The sequence below is a fragment of the Falco punctatus genome (genome assembly GCF_963210335.1).
Source record: "Falco punctatus genome assembly, chromosome: 8".
In the NCBI taxonomy this organism is placed as follows: domain Eukaryota; kingdom Metazoa; phylum Chordata; class Aves; order Falconiformes; family Falconidae; genus Falco; species Falco punctatus.
The window spans coordinates 15,935,466-15,960,755 of NC_137588.1; the positions used below are offsets into that span (position 1 = coordinate 15,935,466).

At 36.9% G+C, this 25,290-nt stretch overlaps 1 protein-coding gene and 1 long non-coding RNA gene across 8 annotated transcripts in view; one reads left to right on the forward strand and one right to left on the reverse strand.

Moving 5' to 3' along the window:
* NBEAL1 (neurobeachin like 1) overlaps positions 1-25,290 on the reverse strand; it is an 83,112-nt gene that overhangs the window by 22,482 nt on the left and 35,340 nt on the right. For 5 of the 7 annotated variants that reach the window (XR_013930167.1, XM_080400235.1, XM_080400234.1 and 2 more), the window contains 23 exons: positions 24,295-24,381; positions 22,761-22,844; positions 21,128-21,226; positions 20,443-21,023; positions 18,226-18,358; positions 17,500-17,619; positions 16,000-16,303; positions 14,949-15,034; positions 14,420-14,509; positions 11,337-11,505; positions 10,137-10,270; positions 9,570-9,729; positions 9,371-9,473; positions 8,562-8,718; positions 7,791-7,949; positions 7,272-7,431; positions 6,914-7,002; positions 5,316-5,894; positions 4,525-4,700; positions 3,997-4,150; positions 2,023-2,151; positions 1,066-1,371; positions 810-959 (listed from right to left, as the gene is read on the reverse strand). Coding sequence is in view for 6 of the 7 variants with exons in the window: in XM_080400235.1 (XP_080256361.1) it covers positions 810-959; positions 1,066-1,371; positions 2,023-2,151; positions 3,997-4,150; positions 4,525-4,700; positions 5,316-5,894; positions 6,914-7,002; positions 7,272-7,431; positions 7,791-7,949; positions 8,562-8,718; positions 9,371-9,473; positions 9,570-9,729; positions 10,137-10,270; positions 11,337-11,505; positions 14,420-14,509; positions 14,949-15,034; positions 16,000-16,303; positions 17,500-17,619; positions 18,226-18,358; positions 20,443-21,023; positions 21,128-21,226; positions 22,761-22,844; positions 24,295-24,381 (4,209 nt within the window). In the remaining variant the exon portion in view is untranslated. The remainder of the gene's footprint in view (positions 1-809; positions 960-1,065; positions 1,372-2,022; positions 2,152-3,996; positions 4,151-4,524; positions 4,701-5,315; positions 5,895-6,913; positions 7,003-7,271; positions 7,432-7,790; positions 7,950-8,561; positions 8,719-9,370; positions 9,474-9,569; positions 9,730-10,136; positions 10,271-11,336; positions 11,506-14,419; positions 14,510-14,948; positions 15,035-15,999; positions 16,304-17,499; positions 17,620-18,225; positions 18,359-20,442; positions 21,024-21,127; positions 21,227-22,760; positions 22,845-24,294; positions 24,382-25,290) is intronic. The other 2 variants (XM_080400237.1, XM_080400236.1) reach the window with 1 other exon arrangement.
* On the forward strand, positions 15,047-15,826 carry LOC308068897. Its single transcript, XR_013930182.1, has 2 exons — positions 15,047-15,269; positions 15,300-15,826. It is a non-coding gene; the product is annotated as an uncharacterized lncRNA (long non-coding RNA).

Consider the following 25,290-nt stretch of genomic DNA (forward strand, 5'->3'; position numbering starts at 1 on the left):
TAAGATGATGCTAAATTTGAAAAAGCTTAGTTTGGGAAGAAATGGCACCAAACCTCAACTTAAAACATGTGAAGAAAGCGTTATCAATGCTGAATCCATATGAACGCAATTTTTCACCATGAGAAAAGTGGTCAGTATTGGAAATACTATTATAATAGGTAGGATTTAAGTTCTGGTATTCTAGAATGTGACTCACATTGTATTCTTCCTTTAGCGGCTTGAAAAAAAAAAAAAAAAAAAAAGGACTTACTACAAAGAGCCCTTATTAAGAAGGCAAAGGGAAAACCAGAGATGGCTAACTAGTTGCTGTAATTACCAGTTAATTCTAATGCTTAAACTGAGTCTGGATCTTATAAAGAAAAGTCAGTTCAGAAACAATTTTTCCACACATTAAATATGATCCATTCTCTGTTTTAAATTTAAATGTTTCCATTGTATTGAAGTAGGGTAAAAAAAAATAAATAATAATCCCACTGACTCATCTCATAATGGAGAATTTTTAATAATTCAAAACATCAGAGTAAAAGAAGATGCAGCTTATCGCTGAGCTTAATTCTAGGTTGCCATACTATGAAAAAGGCCTACTGTCCTAATATAACTCTGCTTACAGATAAGACTCTTAAAGAGAAAGAACAGAATTAAAAGACATATCCTACAAGTGTATATAGTCACCTGCCTATAAAATCTTAAAACAAATCAACCTGACTGCAATAAATTGGATCATCCTGGAACTTATTTTCTCCATCTTTTAGAAGGCAACTCCTGAGATAGTCCTTCCAAGAGAAACTTGCACTCACTTAAAACCTTACCTGAAATTTAAGCTTACTTTCTCCTCTCTCCCGGTCTCGCCTGTGCATGTTCACCATAAATGCTTCGTAACAATCCTTCCAATAAAGTGCCATCTGCTCATGATCATGTCTGAATGAATTATCTTCATACTGCTTCATATTTGGTATAATCTGGTTCCACCAAAACAAAACAAAAAGCACAACATGATTTCTGAGTTGTTCTGCTTTCCTGGCTAAAAAGAGGAAGAAAATCGTACACAAAGCATCTACTACTTACATATTTGTCAATATAAACTTGCCACTCATCAGAGCTGCAGTATTCTTGAAAGTCCTCAAAGAAAGATGGGCTGCCATTGGTAGGAGGCAGTGAAGGGAGATGCAGGTTCATGAAGAGAAGTTCATAGATCTTGGATACCAATGTCCGAACAAGAGGAATCAAAAATGAGTAAGTTTCTGTCCTCTCTTCAATTGATCTGCTCAGGATGCCTTCCAGCTTCCCCAAGAGGTAGCATGCTTCAGGCTGACTCTCAATTACTTTGGTCTGAAGGAGGGTGTTCAACTTGGCTGCTGCCATAGCACAGACCTACACAAACAATGAAAGATGAATGCAATCCTCAAGGTAGTAATTTTGAGCATCTACCTTTTTAGCACATGACTACATACATATTGTGGCTGCATCCCGGGTACCCTGCAGGCATACATGCATCAAATATGGACACTATTAACTTATCCTGCAACAAGTTTTGTGACCAAACCTGAGTCAGCTGCAACCCCAAAGTCACACAGCTGCATTAATATAATCACATACCTAAACTAACAACCTTGGCTTTACGTGAAGGGCTTACATCCCAGGCACAGCTCTGCTAACTTTGTTCCAAATGTTGATTTGACAGAACAGTCCGGGTTCACGTGCACTTAATGTAGATAAACCTGAAAGTGCTGCTAAATGTATTTTATGGTAGAAACAAAAAGTCATGATCAGAATCACTACCTTACTGCCACTAATGCCTACATATTGCATCTTCAAACAGCTTGTCCTCTACCTCACGCTCAGGAGGTGCACACTGACAAGATGGTGGCAACTGGTAAGAACTAACAAAACATCTTCCCTACCGAAGGATGAAGGACGCCCATCAGTCTACTCATTGGTATGAGCAGCTCCCCCATAAACCACAACACTTACATCAAACATGCACTTAAAACACAGTACCACTTAGAGGAAATTGCAACAAACCTGTAAGTTATCTTGTGCAATGAATCCAAGGAGCAACTGGACTTGCACCTGTGAAAGCCTAATTGCTTCTAGGCCAGCAGAGTACCAGACTGACAGGCTATCCATGAGAGTCACTAGTTCTTCCAAGAGCTATTGTAAAAACAGAACATTTGCAAGAAATAAAATTAACAACAGCTACTCCAACTGGTGACACGAAGAAGAGGCTGCATTCACACTTCTAACTTACCCAAAACCAGAAAATTATCCTAGGACACTGCAGTTAAACCAGTAATTTGAAACAACTCCCAACTACAAAAATCTATCTAGCACAGCATGTTAACTCAAGTATCTCCCCTGAATAAAGCCAAAACCAGCATACAGTATATATACTTATGTTTTTCCTATAATTTAACTCCAGTAAATGCCATTTCCTTAGAAAAGTGAAGAGACTTCACAAGCAGGATTACTACACTTGAAAACACACTATTATTAATAGCACAGATACCATACCAAATTGTAATTCCTGGGTTCAGTATATATAGGATTTTATTTCATTCTTTTGCTTTGTATTTTAAATTATTTGACTGTAATGTGAGTATAATTTACCAGTGATAGCAGCATGTACAGTGCCCTAGAAGGAAAACAAGGCTTCTTTCATGAGGATCTGATTTAGCAAATGCTTGAAACTTCCTAACAACTATTAATGTCTTTTAAAAAATAAAAAAACATAATTTAGGAGGCACTCCTTTCTGACAGTTTTTTCATACAAGAAACAATACAAACTTTGTGAAATGTATTCACAACAGAAATGGCACATTTCACTCTCCAGACATGTTTGCTTAAAACTAATATACCTTGACACATTCCCTAATAAAATTACTCAAATGGACAATCATTCTTTTGTTAAGCCCCAGAATCACATGAATGGTTTTGTGGCAGACTGAAAACTGTCCTGCTTAGAATATTACATTGCTTTAAATTCACCTCAGACACAGTGGAAGATAATGTATGAAAGTACTGTTATTTTCAATTCAGAGTTGGCAATAAGCACAACTCTCATTGGTCTAAAGTTCAGATCTCATTTCTACCTAGATTTCACAAAGCTAGATCAACAAAAATTTAAAAGCTTTAAGATTAAGTGATATTTACTTATAAGGAGACAATTTGGAGAACAGCTTAGGAATTACTGTGTCAACAACTGTTAACATTACAGTTACAAAGACACACCCTTAAAGAACCTGATTTCTTTTAAGGATTTATCAAGATATAATGATGGCTTCCATACAATGCCTCTCCCCGTTTAGCCTTAAAAAACAGAAAAGCAAGGACAACTCAGTGAAGGAAGCATGACCACTGCCAGAAGTCACATAAACATTGAGGCAAATTATGGGTGCCTACAACATATGTCAAGAAGGCAGAAGAAACAGCCAGGTGACAGAAAGCTTCTTTACCTTACTACTTAGTCTTTTCTAGTCATTTTCTTCCTCGGACCTCACATTTCTGATATATAAAATTGAGCTATTTGCATACAAATGCACAAAATCATGTTGAAACTCCAATTATGGGTCACAGTCCAAAAGTGATATCTCTCAGTTTGCAATTGACGAGCAAGAGTTTTCACTGGTCTTTTATTCAGGGCGTGCAATGAGTCATACATACTGATAAATTGTGCAAAATCTGCTTAGGCTACAACTGACAGTTTCATTAGCTCCTGCATTTTTTAAGTATTTTTCCAGTCTGAAGAGACCAGGATTTTCAATAAAGAGTATGACTTACAGGCCTACTTAATTTGCACAATGAACTACATTCCTTGTAGTAAATATTCACACTTTTTTACTCACTAAGGGGCAATATTATCCACTGCACTACGAACCCTTACTCTGTAATATCTAGTTTCAAAACATGTGCCTAGAAGGGATGACTGTATTCAAGCTGACAACTGTTTCATTACTATTTCAGGCTATATACCGTCCCTCCATTATGCAGTTACTATACCTTTTCTGTCCATAAATTTGAATTAACTAGTCCTTCTGCCTGCAGGAAATCTTGTACAATCAGCAAGAGCTTGAAGGCATTTTCAGCATGTGTAGGCAGAGCTTTTGAATCTCTGTTGTCAGTGACTGACCATTCTAACATCTTCTCCAGCAAGCTGCATGAAAAACAAAATCCCAGAGCAATTACTGCAAGTTCTAAGTGTAAGTGGCTTTAAAAAAATCCAATTAAGTATTTAATTGAAGCTCTTAGTCTGCAGTGATTTAACGGCAGTCTTCTCAATAAGCCAATGAGGTAAAAGAGATTTTGAGAGGCTTATGAAACCTGCAATACAGTTTCAAAACCTTATGGCCACATGACACTACTAAATAGGCAGCGGAATATACTTCTGATAGCATGTGAAGAGAAAGGAAAGAAAAGTACATCTTGCCAGGAAACACCCACCCCTCCCCCAGCTTCACTAATGCCCCTTACTTTTTCTGTTTTTCCTCAAAAGGGATGAAAGGGCCTGTCCTTGAAGTGTACACTCACTTGAGTTTTATTTCATCTGAAGGTCGCAGCAACTCATTAGATATCCCCAGTTTGGTCAGCGCAGAAAACACCTGTCCTCTCTCAATCCAAGCAGCATCGTCAGATTTTTCAATGCCTTTCCACATTATACACAGCAGGATGTCTGTAAGTAACTGTATGAGTTCATTATCACCCCCCTACAAAAGAAGAGAAATATTTACAGCCCTCCTAGTCTAGAAAAACTTTCAAGATGTTTCTCGTTCATCACAGTCCCTATGCTTCCACGCTTCAGCGTTTCTGAAAACTCTGCAGTCTAAAGACCAATTGCTAAATATATGAAAAGGCATTATATATAAAAGAGACTCTGCCTTGCTTATATGTTGTAATACATACTGACTTCACTTTGACATCATTATTTCAACCTGACCTTTAGATACCCTTGATTTTTCCACAGCAGGTCTGCTCCACACCTCCTTTGGAAGTTAAAGTGTGTTGAAATACAGAAGGGAGGCGGGGGAGTTTGTAGTTTTTTCTTGGTTTGTTTGTGGTTTCATTATTATTATTTTTTTTAACATCAAAGCTATTCCAACTAGATAACCAAAAAAGGTGGCACACAGCAAAAGGGAATATCCCTACTATATATAGAGCACTAAGAGTGCTATATTGTTTACTTTTCTGTTGAAAGATGGGAGGGACAAAAAAAAAAAAAAAAAAAAAAAGACAGTAATTATCCACTAGGGAGATGATTAAAAAAATGAAAAGGAATTGCAGACATTTGGATAAATTAACTGCGTCGAGAGTGAATTACTTACTCCTTGGTTTTCAAATAGCGAAAGATCAGCAGTGAAGCCCATGTCGTTTATAACACCCAGCTCTTTGTCATGGTGCCCAGAGAATGGTTTTGTGCTCTCTGTAGGTGATGGCGTGCTGGGCTGGCTATCTGTCATCTGATTCACCATGTCACCCAATTCGTAAGAGTCAACACTGGACAGATCTAAACTCAAATGTGAAGGGTTACTGTGCCACAATTCTTCACGGTCCTCTGACCTAAAAGACATCTCTGCTGTAGGCGCATCTTCCAGGGGCATAACAGAGAAATGAGCAGGGACATCCAGGGATTTGTTGTCTTCTAAACTCCACTGATCAAACAGACCATTAACAGATGCAAAGCTGCCAGGTTTATCTCCATCTGTCTTATCAGGTTGTTTCTGAAGCTCTTCAGCAGGAGGCTTTTTTTCCTCTTCCCTTGAGGAATCAGCCCTGTTCTCTTTAAAGCCAATCCGGACCTCTGAGTTTTCTTTCAGGAACAGTCTAATCAAAGTGTCCTGCCAGCCCAGCTGCTGAGAAATCTGTTGTGCTGCATCCAGTTGGGAATGCAAGAGGTGCAAAACCTAAAGACAGGAGAAGATATCCCATACCTACACATTAATTTTAGCTTGTAACTGCATTCATTCTAGCTTTTCAACTAGACATTTCATGATCTTACAACTTTTTTGCATTTTTTTAGAACCTTGCAAAAAAGCCACAATTGGTTAGTAATAAGCAAAGAAGCCACAAAATCATTCTTCTCATTAGAAATATGATTGCTAATGAGATTTGAGAAAAAAGAAAAAATTCTCAGGAGTAGGCAGGAAAAAAAAAAAGCTATCAAAGCACACTGGTAAGTGTCACATTTCAGCCACTCTTCTGCAACAATTCTTGCAAAGTCAGTTATCACAACTAATAATCCTATTCAGCCACTACAAAAAAAGAAAATTTAAAACAGAAAATATGTTTGATTAGGAACTATTAAATAGATAAAATTAAGAAAGCTACGGTATTAATAGCTTACCACTAGTGTACATCATCATTTCACTTTTTTCACTTAGAGAAACCTAAATAGACAATTAGTGCCTCACAGCTACGTTGAGTACTAATTCCAATTATATGAGCCAGAGAGCACTTAGTTTAGGAAAAAGTCACCGCTTCTTCCTGTCTCTTCCCTGCATCCACAACCACTCTTTTGAACCATAATATTTTCCATCAAAATAATGTATTAAGAACACAAACAAAACTGTTATCGTTGTCTTAAGCATCCTTTGAGAAAACTCAGTAATTCAAGGAGTCTATTCTCTCCAGCCTGTAGAAAATACAAGTTATTAGAGAATCATGAGAATCTAGAAAATTAAGAGAATCTTCTAGAGAAAAATGAAGCTTTGCTTTTTGGTTTGGTTTTTAAAAGGACTTGAATAAAAAAAAAAAAATATCAACATTAATTGACAGATGTGCTTAATTTTTAACATAAATAATTGCTAAAGGAAACAGTAGCAACAAATACCACCACTGTGTCTCAAATAAATAATTAAGATACCACACTGTACAGCTTATGGTCTTAAAGAACAGTATTCAAGTTTTAAAGACGACAACTAACCTTTCTACAGATAACCACTCTCACATTTATATCTGATCTATGAGCCAGATGCACTATAGCTATGAGATCTTTATAATTCACAGCAGGATCTGTAGGGGAGAAAGAAAAAACAATACAAACAGTGTCATGCAAAAGAATGTAACAGCTAAATATTTAAAATTGCCTTGGAGGTCACCTTTACAGCCAAGGGTAGTAAAAGGAACTACCTTCAGAGAACTAAATTTAGAAGACATTAGCTGAAACTAATGGGAACTTTGAATAGAACAGCTTTGTAAGGTAACAATTCTGGTTTTCCTAACAAAAAAACAAGTATGTTTGCCTCTGAGCACTAATGGTTGACACAACACTTGCCAATTACCTGCATATAGAACTTGGTTAAGGAGGTTTTTAATCAGAGAAACAGTAACTGGTGATTCATTCAGAAGGAGTCCCAGTCCAGAGTATCCCACTTCTCTGAGTCTCATACGGTGCTTACTACGTTCATAAACTTTAGTACATTTCAGCATCTCTTCCACTATCTGCAAGAAAAAGTACACACAAATGCAAAATAAAAACAAGGGAGCATCCAGACCTCTTAAACTTAATTGTGCACTATATAACATGCTGGTCCACTGCTTTTCAGGTTTACTTTGTACGCTAACTCAAACAACATGGACCTATTATTTTTTTTAAAGATCCAAATACTTTACTTCAAGAGAACACCAATTCCACTGTGACTATGGCAGTAAAAAAAAACCATAACAGAAGACAGAAAAATAAATGAAAACTTTGATGATTACTATCTTTGCAATTACATACACTTCTGCAGTCAGACCATTGAAAAATGCAAATTTACATTCAATTGATTAATTTAAGAACTTATAATTCAATTCATTACCTTGAACACAAGTTCTCTAAGCCTGTCAGAGTACCTCTGATGCAATAACAGTGCATAAAGAATATCAGCATTCCCTGGTTCAAAAAGCAATAAAAAAAGCTGGTCTGGAGTTGGGCTAGAATGAAGTAGGCTGAAGAGAACGTCCAGAATTCCACAGAGCTGCAGAATTAAGACAACTAAATTAATCCACAGTTCATTCAGGCTTCATGGTCTGTTTAGGGAAAAATTTATTGGCTTTTAAATTTTACTCTTTGCTTGCTATAAAATAAACATTTTGTCTGCTCAATATTACTGCGTTTAAAATTCTGGTTTTTTGAAACATTTTTTCTATATAGAGAACAACTTATCAAACTGTAATTAGAGCTACAAAGCAAGTTCAATTTCTGTTGATGTCTACAAAATAGAAATGGCATCATTCCAATTTCTGACCAGTTCAAGCCCAATTAATCTGGTTTGGTAAACTAAGAGAACTTTCCTAATGCCAGTATTACACATCATGTGCTTTCTGCCCTCTTCAGGAGAAAAAAAATAACCAGCAAAAATATGGCCAGCTGCAGAGCATTTAGTCAGGTTTCCGATGTGCTTCTATAACCAGCCCCAACTACAACTAAACAGAACCAGGCATAATTAACACTTCGCTTGTGGTCTTTTTTTGTGCGTATGTGCCCCCCACCCACCCCTTTTAAGCACACAAGACAAGATTTCTAAACACCAAGAAGAAAAATCAGAACATGAGCAGTTTAAACTATTAATTTATGCCATACTGGATACCTGCTCCTCCTCAGTGGTGGCAGCTATGTATCCTACAATGCTCTGTATTTCTTCATGTGTTCCACCTTTGCTCAGGAAATATTTGATCAGTCCATAGAGGGATGTCCGTATTGTTCTAAGGTCATCAGGAGCCAAATCACTGTCTTTGCAGCCACTCCTATACACCGACAAAGACAACCTAAGGAAGCTCTTCATGACGCATTAATAGTGATTTGATCATGCTAGTTCTGTAATTTTTCATCTACCCAGATATCATGGCACAAGCTATCAATTTTTACAGATGTAATACAACTGAATAGTAATAACCAATAGTAAATTAGACTTACTAAGGCTATAAAAGCCCTGAAATGTAGACTTGTACTGACTTGATACAGGTCAGGATTTCAGGTTCCCCCCTCCCACCTTCTAAAGGAAAAAGCAAGGTCTCTAGCCAGTCTTTCTCCATGACATAAGTATATTCATAAGCAGATATAAATCACCAAGACTGAAAGCTAAACTTTTAAATTCCTAAGAAAGTCCTAGTTCAGTAAGTACAATATTCCACAAGGATATAAAAGAATTTAAAATTATAAACATCCTCTCTTTTCATAATGGTAAAAATCCTCCATTTTGTAATTTTGATGTTGCTTCCAAGCATTAACATTGACATGTATTTTATAGAATCCTATCATAAAAATTAAAGCCAAGGAAAAGCAGCAATTAAATCAACCAAAAGCCAGCCTGCAGTTTTATTTATTAGTTTTCTCACTAGGACAATGGGGGGAAAAAGCCACATACAATAAATGAGGTAAAAGAGATAAAATTCATACCCATAATAAATCCTGAGCGTGTCTAAAAGAAACTGCACACCATATTTCTTTCTGAAGAGTCTTCTGCTGTCTTTGATGATTGTAGAAAGATACTGTATATGCCCTACAATATGAAGTTTTCTATTAGAACCTAGATACTTATTTATGTCAAGTGAAGAATACTGTCTCTTTGTGCAGTTGCCCAACTTGAAGTACTCACCAATTCTAAAGGGGAAGTCCCCACTGTTCCAGATACTGAAGTCAAAAAGTAAGTGTTGATACATCTGCTGCAAAAGCTGCATGTTCTTTTCTACTGAGACTTGTTCTATCAACAGCTGTACAGCCATGAGTACATTCACATCCATTAAGTTGCTTGGCACCTTTCAAAATAACAACAGGCATTAGCACTCAAAATATTCAATTTCCTAAACAATCCTTTATATTTTTTTAAAACCAAATTTTGAGATTCTTTTATCCATTACAGCAATGTCTGCTTCCATTAAAGCAATACAAGAAACACAAAACCAGTCGTGTTTGAATAATCATACAACACAGTATCTATAATAAAAAAAGGCAGAACATGAAACAAAGACAAAACACCATGTTTCACTTAGCAGATCAAGACCGACTCCTCACACCTCCTTGTTTTCAGAAACACAAGAAAGAAAAACATGTATTGAGACCTCTGAAGACCCTCACAATCCGGCCAAACTAGGAATGTTTCGAAGTCATCAGGACTGAATTCGAAGTAATACACTACTGAAGGCTGTTTCTCAAATTTGCTCACCTTCTGTAACAACGCTCCTAAGGTGGCAACTCCATGGGAGTGAATGAGGTTTTCTTGGTTAACATGGTGTCTCTGAATAAAGTGTTTTATCATCAAGATGAAAGTTGCAACAATGTTCTTCTCCAGGCGGGCTTCTGCAAAACAGAACAGTACCAAAAGCCTCATGTTTATTGCTGGACCACTGCATAAAAGTAGAGGGGAAGAAGTAAAATCAGGTGTTCATATTCCTCACTATTTCCTGAACTTCTCAACTCCTTTTCTGTTTGTTCCCTAGCTGTAGGCTGTCTTTAGATTCTTCCAGTGCAGAGTCACATTCATTCCATGCCACTCCAGAACAAAGCGACCCTGGTCCTGACTTCAGCTGCTTCATCCATCTGGCTGTAGGTTACAGACAAACTTCTCTTCAGTTACAACCTTTTACATATGCTGTAATTATTCTCCCTCTGTAGTTACAAACTGACACTTTCTAGCCATGATACGCAAAAAATTAAGAGACAAAGATGTATTACTTTTTTTTTACTTTACCATTTCATATTTAACACACACACAAAAAAGCTGTTTTTCCTTGCAAGGTCTTATTTCCCAGTTGTTTTATTTCCCAGTTCTTTTTGTCAAGATCAAGCTCGTTGTCAGTATTAGCACAGTTTTTACAAATCTATTTTCAAAGCTTCCTTCCTGTTTTTAAAAAATACTGAAATCTGATAGAGTGTTCAAGAGGTAGGAGTCTGAACATTTTCCTAAAAAAAGTAAAAGTTTGGTTAAAGGCTAAACAGTACTGTTCTGACCCTACAAAGTCTTTGTGTGGCTGTCTGACCCAGCACTAAAATTGTAGGAAAGCTCCTCCTATTGATATTAGTAGACTTTGCATCAAACGTAGTTTCTCAAAATAATCAGAACAACTTTTCAGAACAGAAATTAAAAGCCTGCACTTTTACACTAATGTAATAGTAAAAGATGAAAAGAAAAATAATGCTATTTCAAATGTAGCTACATTTGAAATACACTAGTAAGTTAATTTTACATAGTGCTGAACTCCTGGTGCTCAGTACCTACATCAGATATCTAGGAACAGAAAGGCTTTCAGCTTTACATAGGTACTCCAGAAAAGCAAGCACATAATAAAATTACTTCCTGTCATTCACAGGAAGGCTTTTAAAAATCAAGCTTAAAAATTACTTCAGTTCAAGTGTACTTTCCTACCTGACGCCTTGGTGGATGACAATACCACCCAGTCTCCCTCTACAGGAGTAACTAGTTCTGGAGGTAGAGTTTCCCCTTCAGACTTCTCAGGCATCTGTCCACCGAGAAAACTGATCTGCTCCAGCAATGGAAACAGCACGTTTACTCCACCAATACAGTTGATCATATCCTAAATCAAGAGGAAAAGGAGAGAAATGTAATCATAAATAAAATCCCCTAAACTATGTAACAGAAATTTACTCCAAATACAAGAAATCTTACATACTAACAAATTAATCAGAACATGCCACTTTCAAACTAGTTTAAAACACTGTTTAAGAAGAGCTGCGCAAGTTTTAGACACTGTAGTTACACACACACCTTCCTGTCAGCTCTTGTTTTGAAAGTGCATTTTGACATTTCTTCCTCCTCCCCCAACTGAAACATGGGAAACTGAGGGATACAGATCTTAGAATCTTCTGCTAAATATATTTTAAAAATGGGAAGAATTTATTTTTCAGATTTCTAAGTTACTTCCAGCAAGCAGTAAGAAAAGAGGATGCACACCTGTGTTTTACTTTTATTACTGCAAGATTTCAACTTCGGATAGTTTAAAAAAAATATTAATTTTTTTTAAAGTAGCTTTACATATACCTCAATTCTAAGCCTCTTTTAAAAATTCACGTCTCCTAAGCCGCCTTTCCCTGCCCAAGCTGGGATAGCAAGAGACTTCAAACAATGCTTATTGTGGTAAGGTACAATGTATTCAAATCAGAAGATTTCTAGAAGTGATTTACAATGTCACTTAAAAAAACAGGGTCTCGGCAAGCTAGTCAGAGACACCTATTCATTGGACTAAGCTGGGCAATTGAAAACTATTGTGTAGTAAAATTTTCACAGCCAAAAAACCCCAATATCCTGCAAGCCAGTCTATTAATGTGGGATATCACTCTCCCTTCCCAGCCAAAAATACTGGGGAGAAGTGGAGAAAATCATCCTTTCTTTCTCCATCATTTTCTATTTTTTCAATCGTTACTCTGATCCCTGTGTCTTTATGATGACACCCCCCTTCTCTAGCCCACAAAGGTAAATTTAACGAAACTGCACAGTTAAATTAAGGGGTTTTTTTTAAATCTGTAAAATTGGTCTCATGGATGTAGCTTTCTATGTTTCTTGAGCTAAACAAAAGGCATCACAGACTTGCAGTTTTTGGAAATGGAATTCAACTTAAAGTTGAAAACCAGAATTTGTCTGACCCACAATACAGCAGCAAAGGCATTAACTTTTTCCTCAGTGTAGTCTTCCTCAAGAGGGTGCTAAACCCCATCATGTTTGTTAAGGAATGATTCTCTTAAAACTTCTACTCTTATTTTCCCATAAAGCTAGAGATACAAACACTCCTCACCCACACCTCTTCCCACTACTGGGTACAGATAACAAACTGCAGTATTTTCAGACTATTCATATCAGCAAAATTAACTAGGAAGTTTCTAAATTTTCTCATCATTACTGTCCACAAGTCAGCTTATGCACAGTGTAGCTCCAACAATATTTCCTTATTTAGTGTGCCAGTACAGTTGATTGTTCATTGTTCTTTAAAAATAAATAAAAAAAAAAAAGACCAGCTCGTATTTATTTGCTCATACATTTTTCCTCAAGACAAAAAAAAAAAATATGTGGCACTCTACTCACAAGTTTCCTACACTCAGATTTGGATTTTATTTTTTCTCAAAGCTAACAGTCCTTAATCAAAGATTCTGCCTATTAAAGAGTACTGGATACATTCAATCTAAATTTAAAATAAATAAATCCTTATTTATGTCATTGGTTTTGGACCAAACTGTCAGTCCAAATAAATTTATTTCTTCATGCACAGAACTAAGCCTGACTGATTTTTTATATTAATGTGTGTTAGTGATCAGGGAACAAAAGCAGACAGGTACACAAAGATATTTATTAAGCTGGTGTGCATTTCACTGTTTCCTCCTCCTCTCCATGACCTGGCAAGTAGAAGACCATTTACTATTTTACACAGAAGATATGTAACGGACATGTAACTTGCCTAAATGGTATTCTGTTTGTGGAGCACCATGAAAGTCTGAACCACTAATACTAAATCTCATTGGCAGTGTTAATTTGACAAATCGCAAGTTTTAATTCTGTTGTATAAAGTCAGATTTGAACTGTCAGGGGCATGAGACTAAGAAATGAACTGATTAACCAGAAGGGCATAAGGGCCCTACATGTTGGTTAACAAAACAAAGACCGACCAAAATATAGGTCAGTTTTGCTATAACAGAATGTTCGAGCATGAGACTAGAAACAGGTCTAGCCAGAAATTGTTAAATTTTAAGCTCCAATACTAATATAACAGTAGTGCTGTAATTGCAACTACTAGCAGAAGTTAAGCAAAGATGATTTGCATAGCCTGTAAGAATCAGATAACCCAACGTATCCAACAATAAGGAAAATATATTGGACAACTCATGTAAGCAGAGACAGAATTAGGTATCCCACTTCAGTGAGTATTTGGCGTTTTCTCTGAAGTGAGGCTTTTGGACTGTGAGATCACCTAGCCCTGCCAATCCCAAACCAGAAGTAAATAAGATAGCTAGATTAACTTATCTCCTAAAAAGATGCTAGATTCTTGTATTTTAACTCCACACCTTTTCTGAAGTTAGACTGCATTGCAATAACATTTTTTTCATATGAATAACACTGCAAAAAAGTCACAAGTGGTAACTTAAACCTAAATTCATCTAATTTAGAGTTTAAGACTGTAAGAAAACCATGACAGAATCCCCTAGAGATGACCAAATGCTTTCAATACGCAACATGCATTGAACAGATGATGAAGAGCAGTCAGCTACCCCAAAATATCTTAATGCATTATCTATGACATTAAGAGCAGTAGCTAGCCCTTGTAAATTCTCAATAGATGTAATGTAACAGTACTCTGGCTACAGCATTAACCCATTAATTCTCATTACAAAACCATGCTGTATTTTGCATTATGATAACAACTTGCAGCATTCCAAAAGTTAGGTGAACACACACAACCACTGTCATTTACATCAGATTCTGCTTCCTCGGTATGCATTTACCTTGATGTCCCAGTTCACTACTTTGTTTCCAGTTAGTCTTCCATGTAAAAGATTTGCAGACAGGTCAAGACAAATTGGGTTTCTGCAGGCCTGTTAAACAAATGAAGAGGCTACAACATCATTTAGGAAACAAGTTACAGATCCTCCAACACTTCAGATTTCTGAATGATACACATTTCAGGAAGTTAGTGCCATTGTGCTGATATTAAAGTATTTAAACAATTTGGAACCCTTGGAACATCATATAATGTTATCTCAGATTTGACATTCAAAATTGTACAAGGTAATTCTGCCCTTTTGCCAAGAAAAAGAGTAAAACCTACTGTCTCTGCAAAGGACTATAGTTTAAGAAAGCTCTCGCTGCTCCTTATCTTCCCATAATAACCACAGCATAAAGATGGCAAGGTCACCTGTTCTATGGAACAGTAACAGCAAAGGAAAAAAAAAAAAAAAAGACTGTCTAGAACATACTGTGAAGTTACTGCACACTGTGTAATCAATCAAAGAGAAATTACGTATTGTTTCATACCTTTGGTGTATAATGAAGCAGCACCTTACTGGGAAGATCTGCTACTTCAGCTTCTTGAGACTTCCATGGAGTTAAACAGTTTGGACCTATGAAAAAAAATATATATTTATAATGTAAATATTTAGGAGTCCACTGGATATTGATGATGACCTTCACAAATTTTATACTACTATACTTTGTTGCAACAACAAATAGGACACTCTGAACCATACCTATTTGAGACATGCTTTGAAGTAGTCTCTATGACTTAAATCATTCATTCCATAGGGTCTGCTTAAAAAGAAATACATTCTTGATAAAAAGCTACAACTATACAAAGAGGTGGATAAAAAGCTACAACTATACAAAGAGGTGGTTTTCTATACATTCAAACAGCTCTAAAGTTTCTGACTTTACAAATGCCTATCTCATATTTGTCAACAATCTCTTTGTCATCAAGCCCAAATGTCCAGAAAATGACTAATTTTCAAAATAATTTTGTTTAGTAATACAAAATATTTCCCTTAGATGACAGAAGTGTTTTTATGCTCATCTTTAACAAGCTCAAGTCATTATGGAATTTAATACCTTAACACCTTGAATTGTAAGACATAGCTTATCAGAGTATTTTTTTTTAATGGCCCCTTAATTATTAACTGATTCTTGTGGAGAAATCCTCAAGTATAAATCAATTTTAAGTACCCTATCAAAACAAGAGTAATACTTTAAAGAGTTACTGTAAATTCACATGTAGGAAAACTGTAGCAAAAAAGTAAAAACTTACAAGTGAAAATACTACCTAACATTTTGATTTTGGCAGTTCTGTACATAAAATAAATAGATGAGCTCATGCAAACATAACATTTTAAACAACACTTATAATGAAAATACTTAAAATAGTTTATTCCATTTTTAAGCTTGTTTGTTACAAGGCCCTCTCACTTAGGTCAGCTCTTCAGCTCTTCTGGTTTGTAACTTCTTCATTATGTGTCTGTGTAGAGCAAAGCTCAGTGGGGTCTTTTCCATAACTCATTCCTTTTATGCCACTAAAACTAGTACAATCACTACTTACCTGCTAAATACAATGCTTTCACCTGAGGAGGTTGTAGTGCTTCATGAAAGATGATAACCGATCCAAGTTGGCCCTCCAAAGATGTCGGACATCCCCATTCACTGTCCTGAGTCCCTGCTGAGATCATCTTGGTGATGAGCTCTGGCTTTCCAAGCATCCCACCCCAACCTCCTGTAGAGAGAATGCCCCCAAGTGATGTCCGATGGGGCATAACAGGGGAGGAAAAAGGCGGATCTGGTATCTGAGATGGAGGAGGAGTTGTTGTTCTTTGACCAGCTGAACCAATGCAGCAAGAAGTAAAAGACTGAAGAGTCACACATGGAAGAAAAAAAACCAAAACACATACTGTAAATCTAACTTCCTTTTTTCACAGTTTACAAAGTAAATCTGAAGACTCTCTCTGGCAAACCTGAACTAAACCAACTAAATTGAGAGCAACAAATTCCAGCATGCCCCGGTACAGCACAGCACAGTAGGCCAAAAAAAGAGAATATATCTTCCACAAGAGTAGAGTGCCCTTGCTCCAATTAAGAGCAATTTGGTTACCTCAGCTGTTGTGTCACCTGTGGCAGGAGCAGAGGCAGGAAGGATGGTGCTCTGGATACCCTGGTAAACACTCCTCTTCTGGATTACATATCAAAATACTAGCCCAGCATATCTGCTACTGCACATTTCTTGTATCAGTTATTTCACTCAAATAGATGCTCTCATGGGAAGCTTACTTGTCTTGCTTTTAGCTACCTTGATGTTTACAGTGCTTATTCTACAAATGGGCCAAAATCCAGAGTTTTATCTTGCAATTGAAATTACATTTACTCACATTTTTTAAACGTTATACTGATTTTACTATGACTGTGTCCAATTTAAGTATTCACTCAACATATTAAACAAGTACCAAATTAGAACTTACAAAAGAGGGAAGAACGTTTAGTGTTGTAGCCCTGTTTAAAATGGATTTGTTCCACAAAAAGAATGGACAATGTTTACAAAGTAAACCAAACATGACACATATTCATTCTGATGGCTGGTGTGTTTTTTTAGGCTAATTGTGTACACACTTGAAATTATTAGATTAACCTGCTTATCCAGCTAACAAAGCAGGTGTAAGATTAGCATATTAAGGGAACATAGAGAAAATACCAGTAAGAAAAGTTACTGCTGAAAACAACTGTGAATATTCCTCACTGGGTACTGTCACACCAATCCTACAGGTAGAGCTGTGATTTATTACATTTCATTCAAATTACGTCAGTACGCTCAGGTAATTATTTTGAGGAAACCCCCACAATCTAATCAAGAGATGACTGAACAAGCATTAATTAATGCTTAATTATATAATTGATACTCTGGATACTGTCCAAAGTTGAACAGAAGCTTATTAGCAATAGGCTAAGCCATCTTAAACTCTTATACAATTTCCAAATTAGAAAAGGCAACTATGTTCTCATTGTTCCATGGGAGCTCACCACAACAGGGGTATGACTCAGGAGGTGAACTTACTTCATTCATGGCAGGGAATCGAAGTGGGGCAGAGACTTTCTGCTGTCCATTGACGTAGATGTACACAAGGCTCTGACCAAAGGGCCTCTTTCCAGGCATGTGAACAATAGTTATGTTGTGCTGGTTAGGTGATATAAAAGAATTCAGTCATTAGTACAAAGCAGTGAAATGACTGTATGGAAATATTTAGCTTCCTTCTCTACTAATCTGGTGAGGAAACCACTTCAGACAATAAATCCAAAAGCATCAAGAAGAAGAAAAGACCACCTATCAGCTGCTTCTATTTTAAAGTGGTTTACACATAAACAGGTTTTTGAAGAGAAACAGATACAGCTCTTTTATGATAATGCACATCAGTCCTTAAGTATGGGAACAGAAAAGGGCAAAGCAGAAACAGTAGCATATTTTGTTCATTCACATGCACCACAGCCATGTATGCTTGTTATAATTTAATATAAAAAAGTCTGCATGTTAAAAAAAAAAATCTCTAAGTACTGTCCTGTAACCAGCTTATCTATAACAAATGCCTAATAACATAGGCATAATTCAGCTCAATCAACCACTGTTCTACATGGAAACTGCCTGTGCTATTCAAGATTAGATCTGTTCTAATGTAATGAATGATCTCAATATGACAAAACAGACCATTTGTAAAACAACCAAAAAACTGACTTTTGAGCTAACAGTACAACCCTAAACAAAATGTTTTTCAGTATCAGATCTTACCCAGAGAGAATCAAAAAAACAATGGTCAGGTAGCATCACCGTTGCATATTCCCTCTTTGTGCAAACTGCAACCACCAGTACCCCAGAGCACGTAATAAATGCTTCAAAACCCATACCGCTTCCTGTAAAAAAGCTGCATAAAGAGACAACAAAACACACAATCACTTACTTCATCAAAACTATTGGAAATCATCTAAGAGTACGTTCATTAAGGAGAGAACCAACTGAAGCCGTTTGTCACTGGTCCAATATTTACTATTTGACTGGCTGTTGTTCTTGTTCAAAAAAAAAAAAAAAAAAAAAAAAAAGCCAAGACAAAGAACTGCCTCAAGGAAGGGACCCCAAGGCACAGGACAGGCAGGCCAAAGGTGATCCACAAAGCTCTCAAAGCAGCTTGTAACCATCCATCTTTTACATGAAAACATAACCTCAGTCCCAACAAGTAATGCTTCAAGTCTGACCCACACAGCTTAAGCAAAGTCCTGCCTGCCGCAATCTCTGAAAGTACAATATTGTAATAAAAAACAGACTGGCCCGCAACCGGTGCCACTTTCTGTCAATTAAGTTGTGGCCATCAGCCCCTGGTAAAGCTACTACTATTGCAGATTCATGACGTTACTATTACAGTTAGTAGATCTGTTTTCTCCATTTCCTTCCTTTCACATCATAGTGTCATACACAGATTTTTATTTTTTGTAAACACCAAAACAGCACATGAAATAACTCTTCTAGAAAATGCAGAAAGTTCAATGTTTAATTTTATACCTAAATCTGCATTAAAACTGTGAGACGTGTCATCTGTGATTTTTTTACCTGTGATTATCTATCAAAAAGAACCTTGCCTTAGTGCCAGATTCAAATGTAGTCATTCTTATATATCTTGCTTCACTCATATAATGAAGAAAATCAGCTGTAAGCAGCTATCTACAAATCAGCCCTGCAAGCACAAGTTTGCCTTGAGAAACCTTTCATTTTTTAAGCACTTGAATACCAAAACAAAATTATATAAATTGTGAACTGCTATCAAACCTGCTACATACCCTTAGGCACCGTTAATCCAAGTGGATGCCTTAACTACTGTACTAATATCTGCATCTATTGATATAAAGCACAAATACACTCGGAAAGCATGAATGTGATAAACAACCTCAACAGATATAAGCTGTCTCACAATCAAACACCATAAAACATAGCAGCTAGATAATTTTTAATTATTTTGGTTCAGGTATGTGTTTAACATTTCAAGTTGAAACTGCAATTTTAAACATCTCCTTTTTTGTATTAATTTCAATACACTACTGTTTCAGTTTCCCAAAACTAGAATAATGTCTTTAAAATCATACATAAAATGGTAGAAAACCAGTCCGTTATTGGTATATCATCACACTGAAATACAATTACAGCTTTTTTTCTTTAGTGCAATTCCACATTGGTTTTCTAGAACTACAATCTACTTAAGATCATTAGCGGGCCACACTGACAAACCTATAAAGTCTGTTGTGGCAGTTCATCAGGCAGCACCCTTCATCAGGGCTGCACTACACAAATACACAGGGCAGCCATGGAATCCAAAAGGGTCTCCACCTGCCACCATGGTTACTCATAAATAGAAGTAACACTCTAAAACACAAGGGTTTGGAAAATACTAATTCTGTTACAACTAGAGCTGCATTCTTCAATATTTCCCCTGAAACCGCAGTGCAGTAAAATGGACTGAAATGAGCAGGAGATCCTTCAACGAGTATTCCCCCATTCTGCATTTTGTTTGCTGTTGAAGGTTAGTACCCAGAAAGTTAAATTATACCAAGAACCAGCCATGTTAATGTCTACTATGTAAGCAAACGAAAGTGCCCTTTTCACTGTGCTCTCCTACAGAAAACAGATCTCATTACTTTTACAAGACGTAGTGAGAAGGCTGTTCTGTTCTGGGGTGGGGGTTTCTTATATTTTGTTTGTTTAAGCTATGAACTTTAACACAATTTGTAGTTATGGATACTGAAACTGTAGACAACAGAGCATTATATTGGAGAAAAAACATGCTTATTCCTGTAACAGCCTGGCTCTGGTGACAGATGAAACTACTCCCTTCCACAAACCAAGCATTATACATTGCATTCTATGAAGATAAGCAGAAGTACCACATGTCATAGGGTACCATATGCGACAGGGAACAAATGACCTAGATTTGTGCTGCTGGAGTAGTTATAGAAACTATACCTATAGAGTTGCTTTCTCTTGCCGCTTTTGCTAGTTGCGCTAGGGTCCACCCGGTCCTGGTCAAGACAGAGCCAAGCGTTGAAAGAAAATGCAGAGCCTGGCCACTTATGAATTGATGGAACAGCAATTCCGGCCATGCTGTGGTACAAGTTGAAATACTGCAAGGCACTAGCCATGCCCTGCTTCCGGGCCATTGCTAGAATGGCTCGCATCACTGGAACAACGTAAGGGTGAGCTTGTTTTGGTTCCTCAGTCCTCAGGAGCCGTATTAGTTGAAGCAGTTCTTCTGAGCCCATCGACTGGCTCCCCAAAGACCCCAAAAGGGCAATCAGGTTCTCTGCACAAGTACAATGGAGTACAGAGTGGGAATTTAGTGTCTCAATGATACGGATGACCATGTTTGCATTGACACATGTGGCACGACTCTGTCTGTTAATGCAGCAGATTCGCCTCAACCAATTTGAGATGAAAATCTGCAGGTCATGTGATTCTAGTTCTGGAAGCCACTGGATAAGCAGCAATAAGGGCTGGACATTACTAATGCCTAGTATCCCAACAGCCATGTGGTCACCTTCAACAGCCTGAAAAACAGCAGAAAACTCAGACATAAAATATGATAAAATAGGGATAGAAATACTGTTGAAGAGATATAAGCATTTCAGCATTCAAAGCAAGCACATCTCACCATATTCATGAGTTCTTCCAGCAATTCCCGTGAGGGTTGACCCAGCGATTTTAGTACCTCATATATGTGTGCATAACCAATCCTCTCCTTGAAGACCTCCTGAGGATAAAAATCCCAGTCTCACTAACAAATAAAATGGACAAGATTTGCTTGTCTACTGCAGCAGGTTTTAATTTAACACAATATTAGACACAAAAAAATTGGAATGCCAGAATAATGTTTTGCAGGCCAGAAGACTCTTTTTGGTATTTCCATTGTGCTATCTCCAGCACACTGCAGATGAGAAGGATCTCCCTGCAGCATGCAGAGAAACAAAAGATCAAAGTTACATTTTACTAACTACCTATACAAGAATATAATTGCTTGTGTATAATCAACATGATAATTCTACCACAAAATACTAATAGCTTCATTTTTTAATGCAAGCTATAGCCTGAAATGAAGGGATTACCCTGAGAATTACAAGTATTCAGATATTAATTTCTGAGTGAAAGTTTTTCCTCGACAAGCTTGATTAAAAGCCACCCATCCTAAACACTTCAAAAACTAGAGAAGTGTTCCAGAGAAGTTTTTTGAAAATAAATTGGTTTTACATGAAGAAAAAAAAAAAAAGTCAAGTAGCAAAATCCAAACTAGCATCCATTTATGGTTTAGTTAGTTAACAGCCAACATATCACACTCTTGGATGGATACTCTTTTCCCAGCTGTACTTTGCACTGAAATGAAGTTGGAGGGGTTTTGTTGGAATTTTTTTTTTAAGGATCAATCTGTCAACAGAAGTGAGATGATTGCTTAAGTAAATATGGAAAGAAAAAATACATTATGTTGCAGTGGAGGTAAAACTGAAAACTTTACTGACCCTTTGTGAATCACAGCCAGTCTCCACCTCCAGCAAAACTCTTCCCAGGCTTTCCAGAGTCAGTGGAAAAATAAGCACTCTGAGTAATGCTCTGGAGGAGCATAACTGAGCCTGTCACTTATCATGCAGACTGTATTGCAAGTGGCAACCAAACTGAATGACTCCCACTCTTCCTTTAGTCTCCACTGTGCATCCACAACCCTTTCCCTGTGCCAAGACTAGGGAATCATTCAACCACAGGGTGACTCTAATGAACTCAGTAATCAAAGAGCAAATACACGATTTTTCTGTAGCCTTAGCTTCCAGTCAGATTCACAAACTAACCACAACCTATCTGTTTATCAAACCACAATAACTACAAAGGACAGGCAGGGGAACAACAAGACCATTTGGACGGCAATACCATCCCAAGTTAGTTTAAAGCCATGATAAAACTACAACACAAGCTCCTGCCTGACAATTCCTGCCAATATCCATTAACTGTACCCCACATACTCATGGGACAAGCAATTATGTACTTCCTTTATAGAGGTTGCAACTGTCAATAACTGTCTGGTCTTGCAGTTTTGATAGAAAGATGGCTCAGTGTCCAGTCATTAGACACATATAAAGGGATAAGGGATGCTAATCAGCTATTCCTATCTGGCAGGAATGCATCAACACCATCTGCTCATCTTCATTGGCAAGGTTTATCAAGATATTGTGATAAAAACACTAACTAGAAGCAAGATCAACAAGCTTACAGCAAACAGACCTCTGCATATATACTGTTACCTTAGCAGCTGGAGACTTGTGCATTACTGCTGTGAGGGCTTGAATGGTTGATACTGCCAAGCAATCTAGGTGTCCCTGAAACACCTGAAATTAGTAGGTAAAAAAAAGTTACACACAAATGCATAAGGACAGTTCAGCTCCAAAAATCTATACTGTGCCCTCCTGCCAGGAAGGAAACCAAGAGTTTGCTAACATGCTTCAAAAATCATCTCCCCACCAGTCTAAATGTTATAACCCCATGGCCTACAAGGAATCACGTAACAGTAGACAACTAACCACATACTTCCAGAGGAGAGAAGCATTCACAACACACATTGCACTTCAAATATTCTGATGGACAAACAGGTTTTCCTCATGCGTCTAATGGACAACCTCAAGAGGGAGGGAGGAAAACAAGTTAGGAAGCCTCTTTCAGTATGTGTGTATGTGCTGCTGGACAAGCGCACCTGCAGTTCTTGTAAAGTGTTTTCTTTTCCATCCAAGTCCCTACATGCCAATATAACACACACACAAATTATAAGAGATAAGTCACACCAGCACAGTAGGTGGCTGCCTCACCCATAGCCTCATCATATTGATTAACATCATCTTCCAATCTAAGTCATCTTCTGAGAGTGGGGGGGGTAATATAATTCTCATTTAAATTGATATTTCTATGGTGGTTTTAAGGGCAAAAACGTTGGAGTACTATTTTGCATCCATCAGTGAACCCAATTAGCCAAACTGTGCAAACAAACACACTCTGTTTCATCATCTCTGAAATACTCTATCAAACACTTTGCAAATAAAGTATCAAGAATCAGAAGATAGTGTTAGATGTGAAGAAAAATTTGCATGCGGTTAGAGTGTTACACTGAGTTTCTAAAAGAAGTCAAAGCTGTTAGTTAGAAGCACAATACGTAGATTACCATACCTTGTATTTAGTGTTTCTTTACATTTTTACTCAGAACAAATCATTCTACTATAAAATCAATGCGACAACAATTTACATATGAAACTTCCCACAATATTTTGGGAAAATTAAAACAACAGGCTATTCCTACCTCCCTGATTCAGCCTGTCCATTGTTTTGTGAACATCTGTTCTTGATGACAAGCAAAAAATCAGGACATCAAATACAACCATTGAGATTCACAAACAAGGCCCCAGAATCCAAAACACCACAGTGCTGAGACAAAGAAGCAAAAAAGAGGAAAAGGAAGGAAAGGAAAAAAAAAAAAATCACCACCACGTTGATAGAATTTATTTTGATTTCATTCATGTACTTCACCTTTTCCTTAAAAGAAGCATAACTGAGACTCAATGTATTGCAAATATCTGCAATTTGAAGCAGATTAATAAAACTGAGATTGAATTAAATCTTTTATACAGAAAAATTATTTTCCAGAGACAAGAAATACTGATGTGTGTAGCAACACAAGTTCCTCTTGCCGCAGAAGGCTTAAAGAGGATGGTTAAGGTGAAGCACAGGAATCAATTTTCCTGTGATTGTGTCTTGACTTGAACTGAAGCAAAAAACAGGTTAGGTAGGTACCTGGTCCTCATTCATTTCTGTCAGTAATTTGTTGGCAAGGTCTTTCTCACTCTTGTCTGCCACTTTATTGTTAGCATTTAAAAACAGCTGTTAGAAACAGAGACAAGAATAATGGAAATAATTGCATTAAACAGTTACCAGCAGCCAAACCTTTGAAAGCTGCCTTGGATTTGTATTTCACATTTAAAAAAAAAAAAAAAAGGAGAAGAAAAAGAAGAAAAAAGATAAAAACGGAAAAAAAAGATAAAAAAGTTCTCACACTAGTGAGAGACAATCCTCCATTAATATTAGCCTTCCGTTAATTCTTACAGTATTGAAGATTACAATGTATTTTTGCTAAATAGTAATTGCTTTCGCCCTCCACATTAAATGAAAATATGTGATTGCCGAGACAAGGAAATGGACCTATCTTGAACTTATACTGGTCACTGGCTTAGCAACTGTCATTTCATTTAAAATATGCAACAAGACAGGAGGTTCTCAAAAATTCAAAGAGACACAACAGTGGGGCATCAGCAAAGAAATGAATACAAATTTTTCACCATTTTCCACTTATGATTCATCCTAGGTGAAGACTGAAGATACCAAAACAGAATATTTTAATCTTCAAACAGCAACAGTAGCAGAATTTCTGAGGCACACAGTCATTAGGACAGGAAGAAGGGTAAAATACCTCTGCCATCATCCTAAGAACCAGAGAGGTTGTAAATAGCTTAAAATTAAACATACACCTATACTGCATCTTCAGCTAAGAAACTGCTCTGTGAATAGCAGCCAGATGCCTGGTTAGTTCCTGAATTTGCAGGTTTAAAGCTCACCTCAAATTTATAATTGACTGCAGTCACTTTGTGTGCAAAGTTTAGCTGTCACCTAATCAGGACAAAAATTTATCTTCTGGTTTTAGATTCTATTGAGGTGTTTAAAAACCTTTCTGATCAAAATCTTTAAATTAAAGTCCTCCCTCCAAAAAAAACCCAAACGACAAAACAACACTAA